The sequence below is a fragment of the Arachis hypogaea genome, chromosome 3, assembly GCF_003086295.3.
Source record: "Arachis hypogaea cultivar Tifrunner chromosome 3, arahy.Tifrunner.gnm2.J5K5, whole genome shotgun sequence".
Taxonomy (NCBI): Eukaryota; Viridiplantae; Streptophyta; class Magnoliopsida; order Fabales; family Fabaceae; genus Arachis; species Arachis hypogaea.
In genome coordinates, this window is record NC_092038.1 from 22,040,978 (window position 1) to 22,065,136 (window position 24,159).

Sequence of the window (24,159 nt, forward strand, 5' to 3'; positions counted from 1 at the left end):
ATCCTAAAATATTTAAAAATACGATAAAACAAAACTAAATATTAAATATATATCTAAAAACGCTTTTTAAGATTAAATTTTGATACAAATTCTTGCCATCATTATTAAAAAATAAAATATTTTCATCTTTAAAATTTATTAAATTTTTTATCAAGTGAATTTTTCTAAAAAAAATTATTGTGACATTTTTAAATATTTAAATATTGTCACAAAAATTTAGAACTGCTAAATATGAATTTTTTTTGTTACTTACAAAAATTATTGGTTCTTTTCGTGGTATTTTAAAATCATTTGAGAGTTGTTTTATCGATAACATATTTTAAAGAGTTTTTTGTCAACTTTCGAATACCGAATTAGTAGTTAACTCTTAAAAATATAACACAACTATAATAAAATTTAATATAATTCAACCAAATATATCAATTCAACTATAGTAAAATCTAATATAATTTAACCAAATGTATCAATTCAAACTCAATTTAATCAATATATACCTTAATCTCTGCCCGGTCCCAATTTATTTAGGGGGCAAGTCCTTCTCTTTTTTTGTTTGGAATTAAACCTCAAAGTAATCCTTGAATTTGTACTCAAACCTCAAAGTAATCCCTAAAGTTAATAATTATTTAAATTCATCTTTGAAATTCTCCTCCAAGAGTCATAGTAGTCCCCAAAATAATTTTCTTCTTTCATTGCCATTGGAGAGCTGAATTAGACTGAAACAACGTCGTTTTGTATTTATAAAAAAAAAAACTAATCCCCGACACGTCGTCGTTTGTATTTATAAGAGAAAATCATAATTCCCAATTATCTTCACCAATTCTCTTCTTCATACTGTTCTTCTTCTTCTTTTTCAACTTTATAATAGCAACAACAACATCATCATAACCAGCAAAAATTACAAAGTTAAGAAAACCAACAATCACAAAAGATCATAAAAAAAATTAACAACAATAAAAAAGATCAATTAACCTAGATAACAAGCACCAATCAACCTAAATAGCAACAATCACAAAAAAAATAGCAATAGTTACAGAATAGAAAAACAATAAAAAAACAACCATTACAGCTATATTAAAACAGAATCAGTAGCAACAACCAACAATCACTCAAAACATTAAACAATAATGATTAAATAACTGAAAAAAAATTAAAAGAAAAAAACTCACCTTGGCTACAGAGAAAAGGATGCAGAGGGACGAGAGGAGGCAAAAGAAGAGCGCAAACGGCTACGAGTAGAGAGGAACAAAAATCTGCTATTATTGTAGAGCTATTGGTGGGCCTTGGGGTCGCTAGCGAGTGGGCGCGCTTGAGAATGATGATGATGGCAACAGTGGAGTGAGAAAGGCTGGACAGCGTGTTCATAGAGCACCTCGATCTCGTAATAGTGAGAAAAAAACTTGCCTCTACCGTTGTGAGTGAGAGAGTAACGTTGAGTATAAGAAAGTAAGATTGGAGAAGAGGACTCAAAATGATTTTTTAAAGTATAAAATAACATTGTTTCAGTCCTCTCTAATGACAAAGATTGACGGAAATTATTTTAAAAATTACTATGAATCTCAGAAAATAATTTCAGAGACAAATTGAATAATCATTAATTTCAAAAATCATTTTGATACTCTGAGTACAAATTCAAGAACTAATTTAAAATTCAACTCTTTTTTTTGCTATCAAACACTTGATAGCCATTCGTACAAGTTAACGTTCCAGTTCAGTATTTGACGTTATCATATGGAGAAAATTAAAATTAACCCACAACTATATCGACTAACAAAAATAAACATTAGAAATAGAATTGTGTATTAAAATCCTTTGAAAACTAAAGTGTCCACTTTTAAAAGAGATTAATTTGGGTAATTATTATGGGCAATTACTCAAAAAAAAGGAAAACCATAATGCCATAATTAACCGAGTCCCCAATTAGGCATAATACCTCCCAAAACTGAGTAACCCAAATCGAACACTAGGATGGAAATTGTTTCACACTTTGATAATACGTTGTCTTCGGAATTAATGGATGGGAATATTCATATCTGATTATTCTTGATCAAGTAATCGTGTAAGAATATAATTATAAATTGACAAATGAACTGACAAAGCTAACAATACAAACTGAGATCACCTGAACAGTAGTTTCCATCCTTTTCATCCAAACAAAGGAATATGACCAAATAATTTCTTCTACATCTTGAGAAAATGTTAAATCCGTACGTCAACTATAAATACTGTCCAGAGACTAGATAAATAAAGCAAACAAAAAGGTATCAGTGTGACCCTCATTCTTCCCTATAATCTGGATTCTCCTTCAATATAACAAAACCTTCGAGAATAGGCGACAAGGGAAGATATCTGCAAAAAAAGTGTTAGTGTTAGAAGACAACAAGAGCCTAGTTTTAAACATACAAGGCAGTCATATATTACTTTTCTGTTGCTAATTCTGCCCTATCCCCAGCAGCCAGAAGAACAGGCGTGGAGTGAGTCTGGAAACCGGTGATCGTTTTCGGGCGACCTGCTTGTCCGACCACATCTACTGCTTGACCGACCCTAACAGGGACAGACAGAGGCCTCAAGTCCTCGTCCACTGTCAACAACATCCTTGGCTGTTGCAAGAGAAACAAAGCAACTCAGATAGGGCATAAAAAAGCAGGAAGATTAGATAACCGGAAAGAGTTCAGATAGTGAAACAAACCTGCATTGCCAAAACAAGGAAGTAGAGAACATAGTGATATTTTCCAAGCACAATAGCTTTCATATCAAGGCATGCATGCAACATGGTAATTAGTCCAGCAAGTGCTGTCCTGTAAAAATCGAATAGAACAACTTTGATTAAAAACATAAATCAGGGGAGAAGATGGCCACCGGCATCAAAATTAATTGATGATTAAAATCTGATTAGCAAAAAAGGTTTTACTCACGGTGATAATAAGAAACGGTCAGAATGATATGGATTAAGTGTCAATAAGCCCTTTCCCAGATGCACAAGACCTTGTGCAATCCGCACCTGAAGATGTAGTGAATGAAATTTAATGACCAAAACAACATTGAGAATTGAAAAAATAAGGTAACTTGGATGAAGCATACACAAAATAGAAGGCTGGTATCCTTGTAGTAATAGCTTGAAAGATTGCGAAGCATGCCAGCAATTCGGGCATTGTTTGTTCCAGCACCAATCAGACCCAAGGAGATAACTGCCGCCTGTAACATAGTAAATATAGTTTTAGCTACAAATAGTGAGTTATATAGAACATAATGAGAACTAGGTTCTAATATCTTTACCATTGCCACTTCTAGATCAGTATCATGGCTAAGTCTGCTTAAGGTATCCATAACATTGACCTGGCATAATCCAGTAAAAGGTCATCTAAAGAGAAAATCAGATGCGACATCTTGGCCCAATAATTATAATTACAGACATTCAATTCGATAATCTTTTCTGAGAAGAGAATGCATCTATAAAGACTACAAGTCTGCAGCCATGAGAAGCAAGCCCCATTTTTACCTTTGGATTCGATATACACAGTAGACCAAGTGCCAGAGGAACGGCTCGGCGGATATTTTGCTCCCCATACTGTAGAAGATGCTCTAATGACCGAATAGCCATCTCTAGTCCTAATTCTTCAGCCATTGCTACCATAGCTATTCCAAGCACCGCAGGACCCTGATGCGTTTCACCTTTATCAAGATGTTGTGAACAATGACCCAAGAGATTTTGAACCTACATGGTAGGAAGAAGTGTAAGAAAATTGTGAATACACAAAGCTGCAGCATAGATTTATTTCTAGAAAATCTGTGATTGAATTATCGTGAGCACTGTACCTTGAGAACATTCCCAGTTCCAGCGTAGGCACATGATAGGAGAGTCATGTCACAATACTTTCTAATTTTTTCATTAAAAGTCTTCGACACTTCAGCAGTCGCCTCCACACTTTCCTGTTGTCACAAAACACAATTTGAAGCAAAGAACAACAATCATTGGTGACCATGACTGCATTTCATAATAGAACTTCTCCTAACTATATAATATTAAATAAGTAAAAAAGCAGAACAATTGAAGAACCAAAAGGCATATAAACAAAAGATAACTAGACACACAATAACTACCTGCTTTCCAAGATATAGAAGACCAAGGCCAAGAGGTAAAAGTCTTGTAAGAGGCTCTCCTAACTCAGACTCGCTCCTATCCATCAGTGCAAATATAATTGCTTGAGCGACTTCCTCATTGCAAGAACCCACATAGATCAAGCCCAATGAAATAGCAGTGAAAGCAATCACATCAAGTGAAGCTTTAGCATCATTCAATATAGGTGCCAATTTGCAACGTAACTGAAAAATGCAAAGCATAAATCAAAACTTTTTGAATTTGAAAATAAAAACAGGCATACCTCTCTCAGCTTTACTAAAACAAAATTCCAAGAAAAAAAATTAAGAGAAACAGCTGACCTGCTCATTCTGGGAGCCTGCATAAGCAATTCCTAATCCCATAATTGCACCAATTCTAATTGATGAGTCTTCTTTATCTGTGTAGTCACCTAGAAGTGCCATAGCCTGAAAGTAGTAAAATAAGAATCAACATGGAAACAAAAATATGCAACATATGGAAGCAAGGAGAAGAACTTGAACCCACAGGATCACAGTCATTCTTGATACCGCAATTGACAATTCCAACTCCCAATAATGCACCAGCAATGACGTGGTTATCATTGCTATGGAAGTACTTGTCAATTTGTGCAAGTCCAGAGTCAACATCCCAGAGTAAAATCATACCCTGTAATAATACAAGTTAGAAATAATGGAAGTGGCATTCCTCATTTATCAATAATGAAAATGAAGGTTCAATTAATAAATTTATACCAAACTAGCTGCGGCACTAGTCTTCCCATGTTCCTTATTTTTAAAAAGCCAATTTCCAGAAGAACCACTACTTGAAGAGTCAGATGGGACAGTCATTAGCTTATCCTGTAATAATGACAGAAAGAAAGGGAGAAGTTAGGAAAATAGAAAACATCAATAATGTAAAAGCACAATAAATACGAAGATACAAAATCCTGAATTATAAGGTACATTGTACCTGACCAAAACCAGCATTTACAAATGCATTTACAAAAGTAGCAGCAAGGTTCTGTCTAGCTGAATCGACACTTGCACCAGCACTAGCCCGGCCATCAAGCAAGTGTGCCTACAAAAGACCAAACAATTTTGAACATTAGATTCCGAGCAAATTAAAAAATTAAAAAGAAAACGCTTCTAATATATATAGGCCATGAACACATCAAAACTCAGAAGACAAATTCTTTTAATAAAAGAAACTCTAGAAAGCTTCAGCAGCTTGCAGCAGTATGCATGTGTATAAAAATTCTCTGTTAATCCAGGCTATCGTGCTGTAAGGCACCAAATCCTGGATCATATCTAAATATCTAATACTAAACCTGCAACAAAATTCAGTTTTATAAAATCAAGTCTTATCCCAACATCTAAAGGCATTGGAAGTAACTAGATACAGCATTAGTTAAGAATAAGGTGCCAGCAATTATCAAGTAAGCCACACCTTGTATATATCCTCAGGGGACTTCGGCTCCATGACTTCAATATCACGAGCAAGAGTCAGATATCCCTCACTTAACTTAGTATTGTTTATTATCTCCTGCAATATTTCTTTCTCATCCTCCTCCGGAACTAACTCATCATCAAGCTCAAAAGTAATTCCCTACAAGTAAACAAACACAACAGATAGTTAACAAAAAAGAAAAACCAGCTAAATGAAAAATCTCAAACAAAATGTGAAATATTTGTCTCTGTCTGCCTCTAGCTTATTTGTCAACATCTAGCAGTATCCACAAACTCTCAAATGATTACTATTTACTGATCCAGGTTAGCTCTTGACATGGGCATATTACCATCATTTCTGCTAAGCAAAAATTCCAGGACTTACATGACGTGCAAGTATGTAACAGAATTGCTTCCTTCGCTGCGGATCCTTGCAAGAGGTAAACACCTGTCTCACATACTGTCAAAAATAGTGTTAGTTATAAACAGCAATAATAATTTAAGCAACATATAAATTATTTCTTCACAAGTATTGGGAATACAAGTACAAAATTTAGCAGATGATCTTATGAATTCTCTATACAAAAAAACACGAGAAAAAAATGTTCATAAATCACAATCAGAAAATAATTGAGATCCAGAAATCCAGTGTCACACCTGCAGGTTATCCAAGAACAATGCAATTTGGAGTGCATTTGGATATTCCTCAAACTTTTGATAGGTCATATATGCAATGTCCAACACTAGCATGTCATCTGGTCCGGGAAGGTATCTGAAGAAGTAAAATATAATAAGTAAATAATAATATTGTTAATGCATCTATGACAGTGTCCAAAGTCGAATACCCCTAAAGAACAGTTGATCCAAGAAAAATCACATATAAATATCGATGTAAAATGATAATAATTATGACCACAATAACTATCTCATGATCAACCCTTCAAACTGTTCCCTCACAGTGAAAGTCAAACTCCTTCTCAAACACCAGTACATTGTAAAATACCATTCTTAAAATTTCCAAAATCAAATCAACAAGTTAAATCCATAATTATGACAGTATAACATAACAATTCAATCTATCATCACAAGTAAACAAATAACACCCATACCACACCATTGTCTTCCACAACCCCAACAACAGTACAAGCTAACCACAGTTCAAATCAGAACATTACATCACTTCACTTCACAGCAGTATAAGGATAACTCTTATTGTTAAATAACATAATGGTTCAGAAATAAATACTAGAGATACCAAACATGTAGGAAACCAACAGAAAGAGTAACAGATTGCCAGACAAACAATAAATTCATTAAAAACAGGAGATACGAAGTTCGTGCACAATTAACTAATGATAAACTTCTGTTTTTCAACCTTTCTTTGTATCTGTCCTGAATTTAATTGAATTCTCTTAGACAATAAATAAAAGAATCCTCATTTTCACTTACTTAGCTGAACTGGTGAGATATAAGCAGGTCCTCTTAAAACTCGTCTTGTCAACATGATCAACCAACATATCCAGGTCTTCCACCTATATATTAAAAAAGTAACAGATGTAACTCACAATATATGGTAGCTAAGACACATCATAAAATGCGATCTAGCATATTACCTCCATCAAAAGATCAACAGCCTCAGGTTCTGCATTATGCTGCAGCACGATTGAAATTAGTCAAATTGTTGAAAATATACTCTAACATTTTGTAGTGCCCTGATCATTTTCCAAAAGCAAAGACAATGGGCATATGTCATACCTTCATGTGAAAAGCAACTATTTGTTGTACGAGTTCCATGAGATCATCTATAGGAGCCTCTTCACTCTGTGAAGAGAGAATTAGAGCATGAAATCTTAGATTGTAAAGGAACTTGACAATCTGATATGGGTAAACTACACTACATAGTAAAGCACAACTCAAATCAAATCCTTAGCCAAAGACCTGATATTTAAGAGACAATATTATATTAGACACTTATCACTACAATTACATATTAAACTTGTGGTTATTAAGATCTATAAGTAGAGCTAACAGGACTGGTGAATGGGTGGGCACGTAGGTATTGCCACATTGAATTCCTAACTAAACACTAACTACACCCTAGCACATGGACTGCGAATGTACCTGAAGCTAAAATAATGGGACACCAAATGATGCACTGTACGGTGTTGCAAAATAAGTTTAATGGAATTAAGTCCTACTTTTCTTCTGCTTTTGTTTTTTTTTTTTTTTTTGGGGGGGGGGTTATACTATGTCTGATGATATAGTATTGATATCAATGAATGTGGTGATACATGCATGCTAAAGCACATTTAAGCTAAAGCTATAAATAGTAATCATCTGAGAAAGCTAGAAACCCAACCTGTCGTTTTGCATACTCTTGGGCGATCTCTCCAGCCAGATTCCTAACAAAAGATACTATCAATCAGCAGAAGTATGATACTCCAATTCATTCAGACTTCATCGACCAGAATTTTAGTTTCAAATCCTTTAAGTTGTTTGCTTACAAAACAGCAATCCATCTTCCAAAAATGAAAAACAGACCTAAACAAGAAAAGAAATTCTCACCTAACATACTCGTGGCCCCAAGAACCAATATCACCTTCTGAACCCAGTAACCTGTACTTGAGGCTTTCCTGATAGAGTTATAAACCACACAGTAGTCAAATAATGGAAATTTCATTTCACCAAAGTAACCATATGATTTCAATTTATTTTTAAATATCAACTAATACTTACTCTCTCCCCTTCAGCAGACATAGTAAGGGCCAGAACTGATAATATGTCAGCTAAGTACTTCTGCATTGGCAAAAGACAATTCAGTTAATCACCAAAATACTACCATCATTGTCTCATAAAGCCAGCACCAAAACCACATAAATAACCTTACCTTCAAATCAGACTCTGCCATTGTCTCATAATAGGCCTTCAAGGTTCCATAATGTGGACGAAGAAACTTCAACGGCTTGGGAACCGAAGTCATGGAGCTTGTTGAAGTACGAATTTCTTGTCTGTAACACAACCAAACGTTCCAGATTCAATCCGCTTTCAACAAAATGCTAAGTTAATCATTCAAATCATAGAGTTAACTCTCATCACTGAATTCTCAAGTACAAACTAGGTTTACCTCATGCTCTCAAGAGCAACCTTTTGCAAAGCTGGGTCGGAATCCTGAACCCTCTCCACGTACAACTCTAGCTGCTGCTTCAACGCCAAATCCTCATCGGACTGCACAAATTTCCCCAGAAAAATCAAAATTTTCTCTCCATAAGTTAAATAGAAAATCCTGAACCCTAGAATTCGAGTAACAACATAAACTAAAACTAGAGGCCAGGGTATTAGACTCACCAGATCTTCGTTCTCGACTTTCTTCTTGTTCACGACCTCGTCGTTGGCGGTGCTGGTGCCGCTGCCACTGCCACCTCCTGCGGCGGTGCGATTAGGATCGGGCGCCATTGGAGGAGGAGCTGATAAATTGAAAAAAAAACCCCTAACTGGGAGTTACTGAGAAGAGAATAGAAGGATTATGCTGCGACGGAAAAAGTGGGAAGGAAAATTTTGGAAGTGCTGTTGATAGAAAAAGAAAGAACAAAAGAAAGTGCACCCGGCACAAGACAAGTCGATCTTCTGAAGCTATGGAACTTTGGAGTGAAGAGTAAAAGCATATAGCAGAAGCATTATGGTTTTCTTGTTCAGGAGGATTTCTTTTGTGGTCCACTGGCCCGTTATTTTAGAACATCAAGGCCCATTTCATGGCCCATCAAGAACCTGGACTTCGTCATCAGTAAGACACAAAAGGGATCAGAAAAGATAAAAGAGTAAGACACAAAAGGGATCAGAAAAGATAAAAGAAATAGTAAGGTATGAGGTCATGACCCAAAAAAAATGATAAAATGGTTGAAATGCTTGCCAGTTGCCACTATTAAACGTAGAAGTGTTAAATGTCCCAAAAAAAAACGTAGAAGTGTTTGTAATGCGATTTGGTTCAGTTTTGTTGGAAAAATTTACGTCCATTCAAATACTAATTTTATTTGTGCTGTAATTTAGATTAGATTATTTTTAGACAATTCAATCTAAGTGGTTTGGATTGGATTGAATTAGAGTTTTATAAATTAAAAAAAATAATATATATTAAATTTTAATATTAAATCTTAAATAATCAATAATGATATAACAAGTTTTAATAATATTTTAAAAAATTAAAAATCAGATAACATAATAATAAAAAAAATTATAGGTTGGTTAATATAAATAAATAAATAAATTTCGTTTTTCAATTCATAAAATATTTATTAAATAATAAGAATACATAAATAAAATAAAAATGTATAACAAAATAAATATATTATAAATGTAATTTTAAATATAATAATATTGTATTACATGTACGGTTTGGTTTGGATTTGATTGGATCGATTTTGAAAAACAAATTTGATATCCAATCTAATTCACATGTGGTTTGCCAAAAAAAATCGATCAAATTCAAATTAACGTAATTTTAGTCGGTTTAGATTGAATTGAATGAACAATTTATTAATTTGGATCCGTTTGAATTCGAACTCCTAATTAAAAGTGTACAAGGGTTCAAATATTAGTTACGTCCTCGGAAGTAGATACAGTAACAGAATCAACATGTTATGTATTAGCAGTATAAATATAGGAACTATACTCTGTAACCTGTGTGTACACAATGTATAATCATTCTAATATTTCATTCCTTCACTAACGCTCTTAACTCTCTCTCTTTCTCTACCCATGTCATCTGATACCTCTCACATAGATCCAACAAATTTTGATGTGTAGTTAATTAAGCCCTTGTATGAACAAGAGGTAATTATTTCTTGTCTTCTATCAAGACTTGTTTGATGAAAAATCTCTGGCTGCTGTTGTTGCTGCATTTTGCTTGGAGTTGTTCCTTTTTCTTCTTATAGATATTTTGGAGGTTTATTAAAGAATTTTAAATGTTCAATCCTACGATACTATGAATGTTTCATGAGATTTTTTCCAATTTAAATTTGTAGTTTTGGATATTCAATTTGTAGTTTTGGATATCCGAATATATGAAATTATGAATGTTCAAATATATGGATTTTTTTATGTTCTAAATTTTGGATTTTTGGATGTTCATATTAATCGAGTTTTGGATATTTTTCTGGTGTTAAGTTATGCTCATTTAAAAATTCTTGGAAAGTTTTTAAATGTGTAAGGTTTAAGTTTTTATATTTTTGGATATTTAAACCTATAGCATTTCTAATGTGTCTATACTAACCTCTCCTTACGACTTCTTTAGAAAATGAACCAACAATGCTTCCAATCTTATGACACAACTGCATAACAACTTGATGGATCTAGTTGAACTTGAGAAGGGGGATTGAATCAAGTTAGTTTAAAACTTAAAGCTTCAAATTCTGTTTTTGTTATAGCACGATTTGTAGAAGATTATTTGAAATAGTCTCATACACAGAACAGTAAAGAGTATGGAAGAGAAGATGAAGACCAGCATATATCCTAGTTCGGATTCTATGTGCAATGAATCCTACATCCAGTCTCCACCACAAACCATGGTGGAATTTTCACTAATCATTCACAGATTACATACACCAATACTATTGAATTTTTCCTAATTCAACTAGTATCTACCCCCTAAGCTTTCACCTCCAAAAGCTTAGCTTCCCATAGTGCTGACCCAACCAGAAAGGGGAATCAACCAGAGTCAATTTCCCCAAGTGCTAACCCAACTTGATAAAGGGAACTAATCCTATTTCATAAACCCAAAATACATCAGAAATTTGTGTCTATTTTGCATCACTCTTGCCTTTTCTCTCTTGGCTTTTGAACCTCACATTATTACCTTTTCTCAAAACAGAAAATAACGCAATACAGCTATAAACACAAAGATCATAATTAAGCTTGAGTAGAAGAAAGAGATTCCAACTCTATTTTAGAGATGGTGCTCTGAGTGTGTGTTGTCTCTCTCTCTTGTCTTGAAATGGTGGAATGAAACTTGTTATATATCTTCAACTTGGCTTCATTGTTCCTCTTCCATTTCTTTGTACCAGCTGCTCGTTGGAACTGTCATAGCTGGCAGTAGTCCTTCTTCACCATGCTCCACTACCTCTGTTGCTTGAGGAGCTCGACCACTACCTTTGCTTGGCCTTCTTCCTTGGCATGCTCTTCTTTTGCATTCTGCTCCATTTCCTTGCTGTTGCTGCTCTGTGCTCTTTGCTCGATTGTGTTTTGCTCAACCACGATCCTAGTATTGCTCAGCTGATGTCCTTGGGTTAGTGGTTGTCTTAGTTTCCTTTCTTGCTTTTACAAAGCCACACCTGTCCTTGTTATGTTGTTGCCTCCTTTATTTGCCAGATGTCCTGTTTTGCTCATGATATAGACAGCTGTCCTTTTTCTGTTGCCAAATGCATAGTCTTTCATTTTTGCTGAATGGTGAACCAAGAGTGAGGTATTGGGCTTGTGCATTTACTTGAAGCATCAAAGGAATGAACAAGTTATTTTGTTTGGCTGTGAGAGAATTAATGGGCCTGCCACAATAAAACACACATTAAACAATATTAGGCTTTCAACCCAATTGAATGTTTGTCATCATTAATCAACCCAAAATCAAACTAGGCTCAACACAACTAAACTAATTAAAATAGAAAATTCCACCAATTAAACACACATAAAACAAGACGGTAGATGGATTCATCCTGGGCTATAATATGTAATTTGCTAACAAAAATTCCAAAAGAAGATGTAAATATATATAAAAAAAAACTTCAAAACAAAAGTGTGAGAAATAATATTGCCAATTGCCAAAATATCTGAATTCAGCATAGTGGTCGCACTAACTATTTTTTAGACTTCACGGGAACTCCAGTTGTTTTAGCAGTCAGAAATTCATCAATATTATACTAGTGGAGCCACTTTTTGACTGTGCATTGGTATGCGATGAAACGGATGAAAGATTTGGAACACCAGAGCAGGGTGGTGTGTATTAATATGTATATTAATATGCGATGAAACGGATAAAAGATTTTTTTATTCCACAAAAAATATTTATTTATTTATTTTGTGGAGATTCGCAGATATACAAATACTTACCTAAAATTTACAATTCGATTTAATTAGTGTGCGAATCGAATCATATTCGCAATTTTTAGATTGGATTATGTAAATATCACGAATTTTTTTACTTAAATTAAATAAATATAAAATTTACGAAAATACGTAAAGTACCACGTAATTACATAAATATATTCGCATTGTGCATACTCATATTTTATTTTTGCATGTATCTCGGGTATTCAGTACCCATTTTACTCTTCTGACACATGTTTCAACATCCGAGATATTTTTAATTTTTAGAACTCCTCAACAATCGAGATGTGACCAATTGTGTATTTATGTAATTACGCTGTATTTATGTATTTTCATAAATTTTATTTAATTTAAATAAAAAATAGAAGAGTTAAGGGAAGACTTGAATAAAAAATTAGATTTATGGAAAGAAGTTCTAAAAGTGTATGGTCTGCGCATAAATTGTAGAAAGACGGAATATATGGAATGTAAGTTTGGTCTGTGAAGGAAAAACCCTAATATAGAGGTGAAGATTAGAGAAAATATCCTATAAAAAGTTAAGAGTTTTAAGTATCTTCGTGTATCATACAAGATAATGGAGAGATTGAACATGATATAATATAAATCATAAGATCCAAATAGGTTGGTCAAAATGTCGGAGTGCGTCTGGTTTTATATGTGACAAAAATGTTCTTTAAAACTTAAAGGTAAATTCTGTCGCACTGCTATCGGACTGGCTATACTTTTATGGTACAGAGTGTTAGACGGTCAAAGAGAAGCACGAACATAAACTAAGTGTGACAGAAATGAAGATGTTGAGATGAATGAGTGGTCATATGCGATTGGATAGAATAATGAATGAAGATATAAGAGAGAAAAAGTTGGAGTAGCACCTATAGTGGAAAAAATTGTAGAATCGCGTTTTAGGTGATTTAGACATATGAAAAGAAGATCGACAGAGCATCCAGTCAGGAGGGTAGATAAAATGGAAGATGAACAAGTAATGAAAAGTAGAGGAAAATCTAAAAAGATCATTTATGAGATAGTCAAACAAGATTTACATGCAAATAACCTCTCTATAAACATGACACATGATAAAATTTAATAGCATTATTTGATTTATGTAGCTGATTCTAGCTAGCAGAACAAAACTTTGTTATTATTATTATAAATAAAAATATCTTAAATATCACAGATCCAAATAGCTGATTCTCACGTAGATCTAAATGTATTACAGTCTCACACAATTATATTACAAAGATGGAAAACATAAACAAATGTGGCAAACATATTGGGAAAAAAGTTGTAAGAAACCATAAAGAAATTGACAGGCGGTTATATATGTATATTAAATTTTTTGGGCTTGGATTTCATTGAATATTTTTTTCCCAATTTAACCCACACATACACAAACGCACCCATGTGTTTCATGTAGCTAGTTTCATATGTTTAGTTGTTTAGATGCATATGAAACTTACATCATTAAAGATAAAAAAAATGTAGCTAGTTTCATATGTTTAGTTGTTTAGATGCATATGAGACTTACATCATTAAAGATAAAAAAATAATAAAATTATGTTTAATAGATAAAATATAAACATAAATATTATGTGTTGAAATATAAAAATAATATAAAAATATTAATAAGAGATATAATTTAATTTTTTATTATTTTATTATTTTATTAATTTTTTATAATTATATTTTTTATTATAATATTTTTTAATTAAATTTTATCTAAAAAAGAAAATAATAATAAATTAAACTAAGAAGCGTGTTAAACACCAAAACAATATAAAAAAAGATAAAAAAAAAAACTAAGAAGCATATTTTTATGTAATTCGAATTACAAACCAACAGTAATTCAAAGTTGATCAATTCGAAATATGCAGCCAAAATTCGTACGTAATTCGAACTTACTACCTGATTCGAATTATAAGGGATGCAATTCGAATTACACTAAAAAAAACTATCTAGAATATTGGACTAGCTCAATGTTAATCAGATTTTTTATTTCTATTATAAAATATAAAAAGTTTAATTCTAAAAAAAATCATGTTATTTTTTAGGATTTAATTTTTTTTATTGTGTTTTTATAAAGTTTGCACAAAATTCACCTATCACATTAACTAAATTTAGTTATTTACGTAAAGTTTGTTTATGAACTCAGCAAACTTATTCACGTTTTAATAAGATTTAAATTGTATTGGTATATTTTTATTTTTAATCAATTTAATTTTATTTAAATAATTAGATTTTTAAATTATAAAATTTGTATTAGTTTGTAATTTAAAATTTAAATAGCTATAATTTAAATTAATGATTTATAAAATTGTATGTTTCGTATTATTGTACTCATATGATTAATTATATTTATTTAATTTAAAAAAATAATGGTTATTAATTTTTAACTAATAAATAAATACACTTATATTATATTTAAATTAAAATTTTTTAAATAAATGTACTCTTACTATTTTAATTTTTTAATTTAAATAAACATATTTATATTATTTCAAATAAAATTTAAAATTAATATAAGTAAGTTTATTTAAAATTTAAAATTTTAATATTTTAAATAAACATACTTTTATTATTTTAAAATTTTTTAAATTTAAATAAACATACTCATATTATTTTAAATAAGTATATTTTTTAATTTAAAAATAATATAAATATATTTAAATAAAAAAATTAACCACTGTTATTTTTTAAAAATCGAATAAATATAATTAATCATATGAGTATAATAATACGAATACATACAATTTTATAAATTATTAATTTAAATTATATCTATTTAAATTTTAAATTACAACTAATACAAATTTTATAATTTAAAAATCTAATTATTTAAATAAAATTAAATTGATTAAAATTTATAAAAATATATTAATACAATTCAAATCGTATTAAAATGTAAACAAGTTTGTTGAGTCCATAAACAAACTTTACGTAAATAAATAAGTTTAGTCAATGTGATAGGTGAAATTTGTATTTATATTACTCCACGCATAAATCGTGGTAACTTATGGGGTTTTATGATCACTAACTACTCATAAACTGTGGGAACCTAGCACGGTTTTCACCCACGTTATTCATGTATAATCCGTGCTTACTTCCCGCGATTTATGCTCATTTGTCTCATTTGTAAACTGTGCTTACCTGCCACAGTTTATGTGTAAAAAGTAAAACGTGGTAACTGTTATGGTGGGTAACCGGAGGTTGATGGGTTAAATGACGTTGGTTGGCCCAAATGTGTGAAGGAGGAGGATTCTGAATGAGTGTGCAACTCGGGAGACTCCGTCCGACTTGTTTGTACGAGGAGATGGGGGTGGTACCTGCAAAGACACTCCGATGCCTAAGTTAGCAAGGGTGTGAACATGTCTAGAGAGTATTGGGCTTAGAGATACCTGAGGGGTGTCAGTGTATTTATAGTGGTGAGCCAATAACCACCGTTGGAGTAGTGCCATATCTTTAGGGTGTTAACCGTCCCATTATCTTAGGGAGGTTAAGATATGGCTTGATGAAGCGGTTAGAGAGATTTTAGGGGCGGTTACTCATTTGAATGAGTGTTTATCTGCTAGCTAATCTCGTGCCCGACTTTTTTAGGACAAATCGTAGTCAACACCGACTTCTTGACACCAGGTCGGTGCGTAGTAAGGCTCAATCCTCTGGACTAAGCCATTCTTTTGGACCTGGGCCTTTATTATTGGGCCAGGGTATGAACAGTGCCCCTACTTGAGCCCAAGATCTCTTTAGGGCTTTGGTTCAAGTATTTAACTCGGGTTCGTAGCCGACTTTCTTGGAGGAAACACGGGTTTTTAAACCGACGTGATTTTCGCGACCTTTTATTTCTGACAGTTACGTCTATTCAAGCGTCGTGTCCGTTAGGGATGCACCTAGGGATTGATGGCTTTGGTAACGGTGCACTCTCATTAATGACTGCTCCGTTTTTACCATTATGCCCCTTAGCATGTTTATAAATACTTTCCCTCTCTTTCATTTTTCCGTTTCTGCAATCTTTCAAATTTCTTCTTTCTTCGTTCGTGCTGCATTCTTGCGTTTGAAGACTTCTGCTTCTTCCAACCTTCACTTTTGGATAAAGGTTAGCTTTTCTTCCTTCATGACATGCTTTGTGTTTGCATGCTTTTATTTTGTGGGTAGATAGGTTGGTTTGTAAATTTTGGCTTCGTATCTCCTCCCTTTAGAGACCGTGTTTTTTGATTTTTCTTTTCTTTTTTCTTTTGTAGGTTTTTGTCACCTTTTATAAGAAAAAAGAAATGGCTTCCGTAGATGTTCTTTCTCAGTGGGTTGATGTCACGGTCCTAGGGGAGGAACCCTTGGTCGACGCTGAGTTTATTACTCATCTTCGTACTCACCACAGGATTTGTACTTCGGAGGAGGACGAGCCAAAATATGAGTTGGTAATCCCGGGTCCGGAAGACCGGGTGTGTTTTGGGAGGGCCAATGAGGCGGCCCCTCATTTTTTCTTTATGTATGAATGTATGATCACCCGTTTGGGCGTTTTTCTTCCTTTTTCGGATTTTGAAATATCTGTTTTGCACCACTGTCGAGTTGCCCCTACCCAGCTTCACCCCAATTCTTGGGGTTTTTTGAAAATTTATCAATTTATTAGTCACGCTTTGGACTTTCCGACCTCTTTGAGGATTTTCTTCTTTCTTTTTCACATGACTAAGCCTTTTAGTGGGCTAAATAATAAGCAGCAGTGAGTGTCTTTCCGAGCCATACAAGGTCAGAGAATTTTCACCCTCTTTGACGAATCTTTCCATGACTTCAAAAATTATTTTTTCAAAGTGCAAGCCGTAGAGGGTCACCACCCCTTTTTCCTGGATGAGAATTCTTCCCCTCGCTTTCCCCTCTATTGGTTGGAGGCCTCCCCTTGCGAGAAGTACGGTCTAGACGACCTGGACGAGGTGGAGGCGGCCATTATGGAATTTTTCCGAGAAGTGTGGGGGAGGGCCCCATACTTGGACACTAGGAAATTCCTCCAGGGATCGCCGACCTTTGTTCGGTCGCAACTAGGTAGTATATGCATTTCTTATTTCCGACTTGTATCTGTCGACTTGAGGTTTGCCGACTTGTAATTTTTGCTAATTGTTTCTTTTGCAGACATGGCAAGGAAGAATGCTCAGGAATCTTACCAGAGAGTTCAGGAGGCTAAGGCAAAGTCCCGGGCCAGGGCTGGTGGTGCCAGGACGATCATCTCTCCTCCTCCTCCTCCTCAGAACGTGGGGACTCCCTCTCAACCCATTGTGATTTCTTCTTCAACCTTATCTCGGCCACTCCCCTCCGCCCGACTTCTTCCTGAGCCAGAGAAGAAGAAGCGCAAGACTTTAGAGTCTGGCTCTTCTTTTGATGGTGGGGTTAAGGCGGATGCTCTTGCATTCGTCCAAAAGAACATCTATCCTCATATAAGTATGGATGATGTTTCTGTTCGAAACCATCTCACCATTCTGGCTGAGGAGAGTTTTAGGGCGGCGGGTGTTTGTGGCAAGCTTTTGGATATTTTTGAGAAGACTCCTCTCAGCTCTTTGGGGTTAACCTCGAAGGTTGAGGAGCTGGAGGGGAGCCTTCTTTCTTACCAGGACCATGAGAGGGAGTTGAAGGAGGAGGTAGCTAAGCTGAGGGCGGAGAGAGATAGCCTTCGGGAGAAGGAGAGCAAGTTGCGGGCCCAATGCAACATGGAGGCGAGTTTGAGGAAGACAGCACAGGAGAGTTATCAGAGTTTATTTCAAGATCTTGTATCTGTGAGGAAGGATTTGCTGAACTCTCAAAATGCGTATGCCGAGTTGGAGGACTCTATTGCTTGGTGCCGAGGAGTCTTGGAGGATTTTCCTGGAGCAAGTCAGAGTTATTGCTCCCGACTTGGATCTTTCTCCTTTACATCCTGATAAAGTTGTTATTGATGGTGCTATTGTGGATCCTCCTGCCCCCGTAATCGTTTCCGAGTCAGAATTGAAGACTCGGAGGCAGAGGATTATTGAGTCCCCTCCTCGCTCCAAGGACGCTTCGAGTTCTTCAGTTGTTCCTCCGACTTCCTCTTCATCTCCTGTGGATGCCTCTCTTCCCGGTCCTGGTGGCGCTCCTCCTGATTCTGGTAGTGGTGATCCGTCTACTCCTCTGCAGAAATAATTTTTTATGGCTATATGGGGGCTCGGCCTGTGAGTCCCCCCTTTTTTAAACTCTTTATATGTTGTTTGGTGACGTTTGAACAATTTCTTTTGGCCTTTTAAGGCCGTAAACAAAATATTTTAGCAAGTGCCCATTTTGAATAAGGGTTTTTAAATTAACAAAATAAATACCCTTTTTTGGATAAGGGTTTAAGTTACCTTATGCGTGTATGCTTTTCTGATTTTAATTTTTCAAAGCCCCCTTGATCTTTTTCCGAAAACCTTTCCCATTGGCTCGTCTGTTTTTCCGAGCCTTTTTCGTTTAAGGACTTTTAGATAGCCTTTAAACTTTTTCCTAGGTTTTTCAATCTCTTTTTTGTTATTCCTTACGCCCAACCATATTTTATTGGGTTTTTATGACTTAGGTTATTTTTGCGATACATTTTTCTTCTGCTCGGTTCTTCACTCCGACTTCTGAGTCGAAGTGTTTTCGAGCTTTTCTACTCGGAGTTTTGTTTCGACTTGCGAGTCGAGTTGTTTCCGAGTTGTTTACGATCGGCTTATATAACCTCTTTACACCGACTTGTACCTCGTCGTTTTATTCTGACGACCATCTAGGTCGGTTCATGGGATTTTCACGTTTTGTCAAGCTTAAGTCGGCGCATTTCGTCGAAAGACTTAGAAAATAGAAAGGAGTTTATAAGAGATATTGTAGATGAAAAAAAAATCTTTATTAATTGGGGAGGTACCTTTTTGCTACTAACAGTTTTAATAGCCTATTTTCCCTTAGCCTCTACTATGATGCCTCGTTAAAAACCCTTCTCCGGAAAAAACCCTTTAATTATGGGAAAAAATCATGAAGTTGGGAAAAGAGTACATCAGGGAGTAGAGTTCGCTTTTAACTGTAGTACCTTTTCATATTACAAGCATGCCACGACCTTAGGAACTCAGTGCCGTTCAGGTCGGTTACTTTATAATAACCTTTTCCTAAAACTTCATTGACTTTGTATGGTCCCTTCCAATTTGCGGCGAGCTTTCCTTCTCCTGATTTGTTGACTCCAATGTCGTTTCTGATTAAGACCAAGTCATCCGGGGGCAAATGTTCTTCGAATGACTTTTTGTTGTACCTTGTAGTCATCCTTTGTTTCAATGCTGCTTCTCTTATCTGGGCATCTTCTCGGACTTCGGGGAGCAAGTCGAGCTCCTCTTTGTGTCCCCGTATGTTTCTGACCTCGTCATGGAGAATTACCCTTGGGCTTCGCTCATTGATTTCTATTGGTATCATGGCTTCTACGCCATAAACTAGTCGGAAAGGTGTTTCTTCCGTAGCGGATTGGGGGGTTGTCCTGTAAGCCCAAAGCACTTGAGGGTGCTCTTCAGCCCAAACTCCTTTTGCTTCCTGCAATCTCTTCTTTAGCCCTGCCAGTATGACTTTGTTGGCTGCCTCGGCTTGCCCATTGGCTTGTGGGTGCTCCACCGAGGTGAACTGATGTTTGATTTTCATACTGGCTACTAAGCTTCTGAAGGTAGCATCGGTGAATTAGGTTCCATTATCTGTAGTAATGGAGTAAGGTATCCCATATCTTGTGATGATATTTTTGTAGAGGAACCTGCGACTTCTTTGAGCGGTGATGGTGGCCAATGGTTCTGCTTCTATCCACTTTGTGAAGTAATCTATTCCCACGATCAGATATTTGACTTGTCCTGGCGCTTGGGGAAAAGAACCTAAGAAATCCATTCCCCATTTTGCAAAAGGCCATGGAGAAGTGATACTGATGAGCTCTTCTGGTGGAGCCACGTGGAAATTTGCATGCATCTGACATGGTTGACACTTTTTCACAAATTCTGTGGCATCCTTTTGCAAGGTCGGCCAGTAGAATCCAGGTCGGATTACTTTTCTGGTTAGTGACCTTGCTCCGAGATGGTTTCCGCAGATCCCACTATGTACTTCCTCCAATACCTCGGGGGTTCTTGAGGTTGGTACATACTTTAACAATGGTGTTGATATCCCCCTTCTGTAGAGGATATTTCTCACCAAGGTGTAGTGTTGTGCTTCCGTTTGGATCTTTTTAGCTTCTTTCTCCTCTTTAGGGAGGATGTCGAATTTCATGTATTCGACTAAGGGGTTCATCCATCCGAGGTTTAAACCGACTACCTCAAGTACTTCTTGTTTGTCTTCTATTTTTGCTACTGAGGGTTCCTGGAGGGTTTCTTGAATCAGGCTTCTGTTGTTCCCTCCTGGTTTGGTACTTGCTAATTTGGACAGGGCGTCTGCTCTGCTGTTTAAATCCCGAGTTATGTGTTTAACCTCGGTTTCTGCAAAATGCCCAAGGTGCTCCAGAGTTTTGTCCAAGTACCTCTTCATGTTTGGGTCTTTTGCCTGATACTCTCCACTTATCTGGGAGGTCACCACCTGTGAGTCGCTGTATATCATCACCTTTGTAGCACCGACTTCTTCTTCCAATTTCAATCCGGCAATTAAGGCTTCATATTCTGCCTGATTATTTGAAGCTGGGAATTCAAATTTTAGGGAAACCTCTATCTGGGTTCCTCTTTCATCTACCAATATTATGCCTGCGCCGCTCCCTGTTTTATTGGAGGATCCGTCTACATAGAGTTCTCATGTAGTCGGTTTTTCCTCCTGATCCCCTGCGTATTCTGCAACGAAGTCGGTGAGGCACCGGGCTTTAATTGCTGTCCGAGTTTCATATCTTAAGTCGAACTCAGAGAGCTCTATTGCCCATTGAACAATTCTCCCTGCAACATCCATCTTTTGGAGGATTTGCTTCATGGGTTGGTTCGTACGGACTCTTATTGTGTGAGCCTGAAAGTAAGGTCGTAGCCTTCGTGAGGCTATTACTAAGGAGTAGGCAAACTTCTCTAGTTTGTGGTACCTTAGCTCAGGGCCCTGTAGAACTTTACTGATAAAATAAACTGGATGTTGTCCGACCTCGTCTTCTTTTATTAGGGCTGATGAAACAGCTTTGTCCGCTACGGATAAGTACAGGACGAGATTTTTTCCAGGTGCTGGTCGAGTCAGAATAGGAGGTTGGCTTAAAAACTTTTTGAACTCTTGGAACGCCTCCTCGCATTCCGGAGTCTATTCAAACTGACATCCCTTTCTCAATAAGGAGAACAGAGGAAGGGATTTTAGTGCCGATCCTGCCAAAAATCTGGAGAGGGCTGCAAGTCGGCCATTGAGCTGCTGAACTTCTCTCACACAAGTCGGACTTTTCATTTCTAGGATGGCTCTACACTTATCGGGATTGGCTTCGATCCCTCTTTGTGTTAGCATAAACCCTAGAAACTTCCCTGCCTCCACCGCGAAGGCGCACTTTGCGGGATTTAGTCTCATCCCGTGCAGCCTTATGGTGTCAAAGACTTGTGAGAGGTTTGACAAGAGGTCGACTTCCTTCTTGGTTTTTACCAGCATGTCGTCGACGTATACTTCCATTAGGGTCCCTAGGTGAGGGGAAAACACTTTATTCATCAACCTTTGATATGTGGCTCCTGCATTCTTCAATCCGAATGGCATGACCACGTAGCAGAAATTAGCTCTGGTGTGATGAATGATGTTTTCTCCTGGTCTGGCTCATACATCGGGATTTGGTTATATCCCGAGTAGGCGTCCATAAATGATAAGTACTGGTACCCCGAGCTGGAGTCCACTAGGGTATCAATACTTGGTAGGGGATAAGGGTCCTTGGGACATGCCTTATTTAAGTCGGTATAGTTGACACACATTCTCCATTGGCCATTCTGTTTTTTGACTAGCACTACATTGGCTAGCCATGTTGGGTACTTGACTTCTCTGATGAAGCCAGCTTCCAGGAGCGCCTGCACTTGCTCTTCTACTATTAGGGCTCGTTCTGGACCGAACTTGCGTCTTCTTTGTTGTACAGGTCGGGATCCTGGATAAACCGAGAGCTTGTGGGACATGAGTTCCGGGTCTATCCCTGGCATGTCAGAGGCCTTCCAGGCGAAGAGGTCGGAATTATCTCTTAGGAGCTTGGTCAATTTTTGTTTTAGGGTTTCCCCCAAGTTGGCTCCTATATGAGTATTTTTCCCTTCCTCTTTACCGACCTGTATCTCCTCGGTTTTTCCACCCGGTTGTGGTCGCAGCTCTTCTCTGGCCCTTGCGCCACCGAGCTCTATTGTGTGAACTTCTCTGCCCCTTCCTCTCAGATTTAGGCTTTCATTGTAGCATTTCCTCGCCAATTTTTGGTCTCTCCTTACCGTCGCTATTCCCGCTAAGGTCGGGAATTTCATGCAAAGGTGGGGAGTGGATACCACTGCTCCGAGCCGATTAAGGGTAGCTTTGCCGATTAAAGCATTATATGCTGACCGCACATCAATGACTATGAAGTCTATACTCATAGTCTTTGATTTTTCCCCTTTTCCAAAAGTGGTGTGAAGGGGTAAAATTCCTAGTGGTTCTATTGGCGTGTCCCCTAATCCATATAGGGTGTCGGGGTAGGCTCTTAATTCTTTCTCATCTAACCCTAGCTTGTCGAAGGCGGGCTTAAAAAGAATGTCCGCCGAGCTTCCTTGGTCTACTAGGGTTCTGTGGAGATGGGCATTTGCTAGGATCATAGTTATTACTACTGGATCATCGTGTCCAGGGATTATTCCTTACCCATCTTCTTTTGTGAATGAAATGGTAGGGAGGTCGGGTGACTCTTCCCCGACTTGGTAGACTCTTTTGAGATGTCTCTTGCGAGAGGATTTGGTAAGTCCCCCTCCCGTGAACCCTCCTGAGATCATATGGATATGTCTCTCTGGTGTCTGCGGTGGTGGGTCTCTTCTATCCATTTCGTCTCGCTTTCTCTTTCCATGACCGTCCGACCTTTCTATGAGATATCTATCAAGCCGACCTTCTCTAGCCAGCTTTTCTATCACATTTTAAAGATCGTAACAGTCGTTTGTGGAGTGACCATATATTTTATGGTACTCGCAGTAATCGCTGCGGCTCCCCCCTTTTTTATTTTTAATGGGTCTAGGGGGTGGCAATCTCTCAGTGTTGCAAATCTCTCTGTATACATCCACTATAGAAACTTTCAGAGGAGTATAAGAGTGATATTTTCTTGGCCTTTCGAGACCGAGTTCTTCCTTTTTCTTGGTTTCCCTCTCCCTCTCTTTTGTTGAGGGAGGGGGCCCAGGTCGCCAACTCAGGTCTCTTAATTTGGCGTTTTCCTCCATATTGATGTACTTTTCAGCTCTTTCCTGTACATTACTTAGAGAAACGGGGTGTCTTTTAGATATGGACTGCGAGAAGGGGCCTTCTCTGAGTCCATTGACTAATCCCATTATGACTGCCTCTGTGGGCAGGTCTTGAATCTCCAAACATGCTTTGTTGAACCTTTCCATATAGGCTCGTAAAGATTCTCCGACCTCCTGTTTTATTCCCAAGAGG

General features: G+C 36.5%; 1 protein-coding gene across 1 annotated transcript; it reads right to left on the minus strand.

The window, feature by feature from the left end:
* Positions 1-2,011: 2,011 nt before the first annotated feature.
* On the minus strand, positions 2,012-9,321 carry LOC112789839 (26S proteasome non-ATPase regulatory subunit 2 homolog A). The gene is made up of 25 exons (XM_025831921.3): positions 8,887-9,321; positions 8,666-8,766; positions 8,429-8,549; positions 8,278-8,337; positions 8,107-8,174; positions 7,901-7,943; positions 7,297-7,362; positions 7,155-7,193; positions 6,991-7,073; positions 6,199-6,313; positions 5,927-6,001; positions 5,543-5,701; positions 5,066-5,173; positions 4,849-4,953; positions 4,622-4,762; positions 4,438-4,542; positions 4,099-4,320; positions 3,814-3,927; positions 3,497-3,712; positions 3,274-3,333; positions 3,079-3,192; positions 2,913-2,998; positions 2,687-2,795; positions 2,419-2,597; positions 2,012-2,346 (listed from the first exon to the last, which is right to left on the minus strand). The coding sequence occupies exons 1-25, from the start codon at positions 8,992-8,994 to the stop codon at positions 2,274-2,276; spliced, it is 2,670 nt and encodes an 889-aa protein (XP_025687706.1). The 5' UTR covers positions 8,995-9,321; the 3' UTR covers positions 2,012-2,273.
* Positions 9,322-24,159: the final 14,838 nt, after the last annotated feature.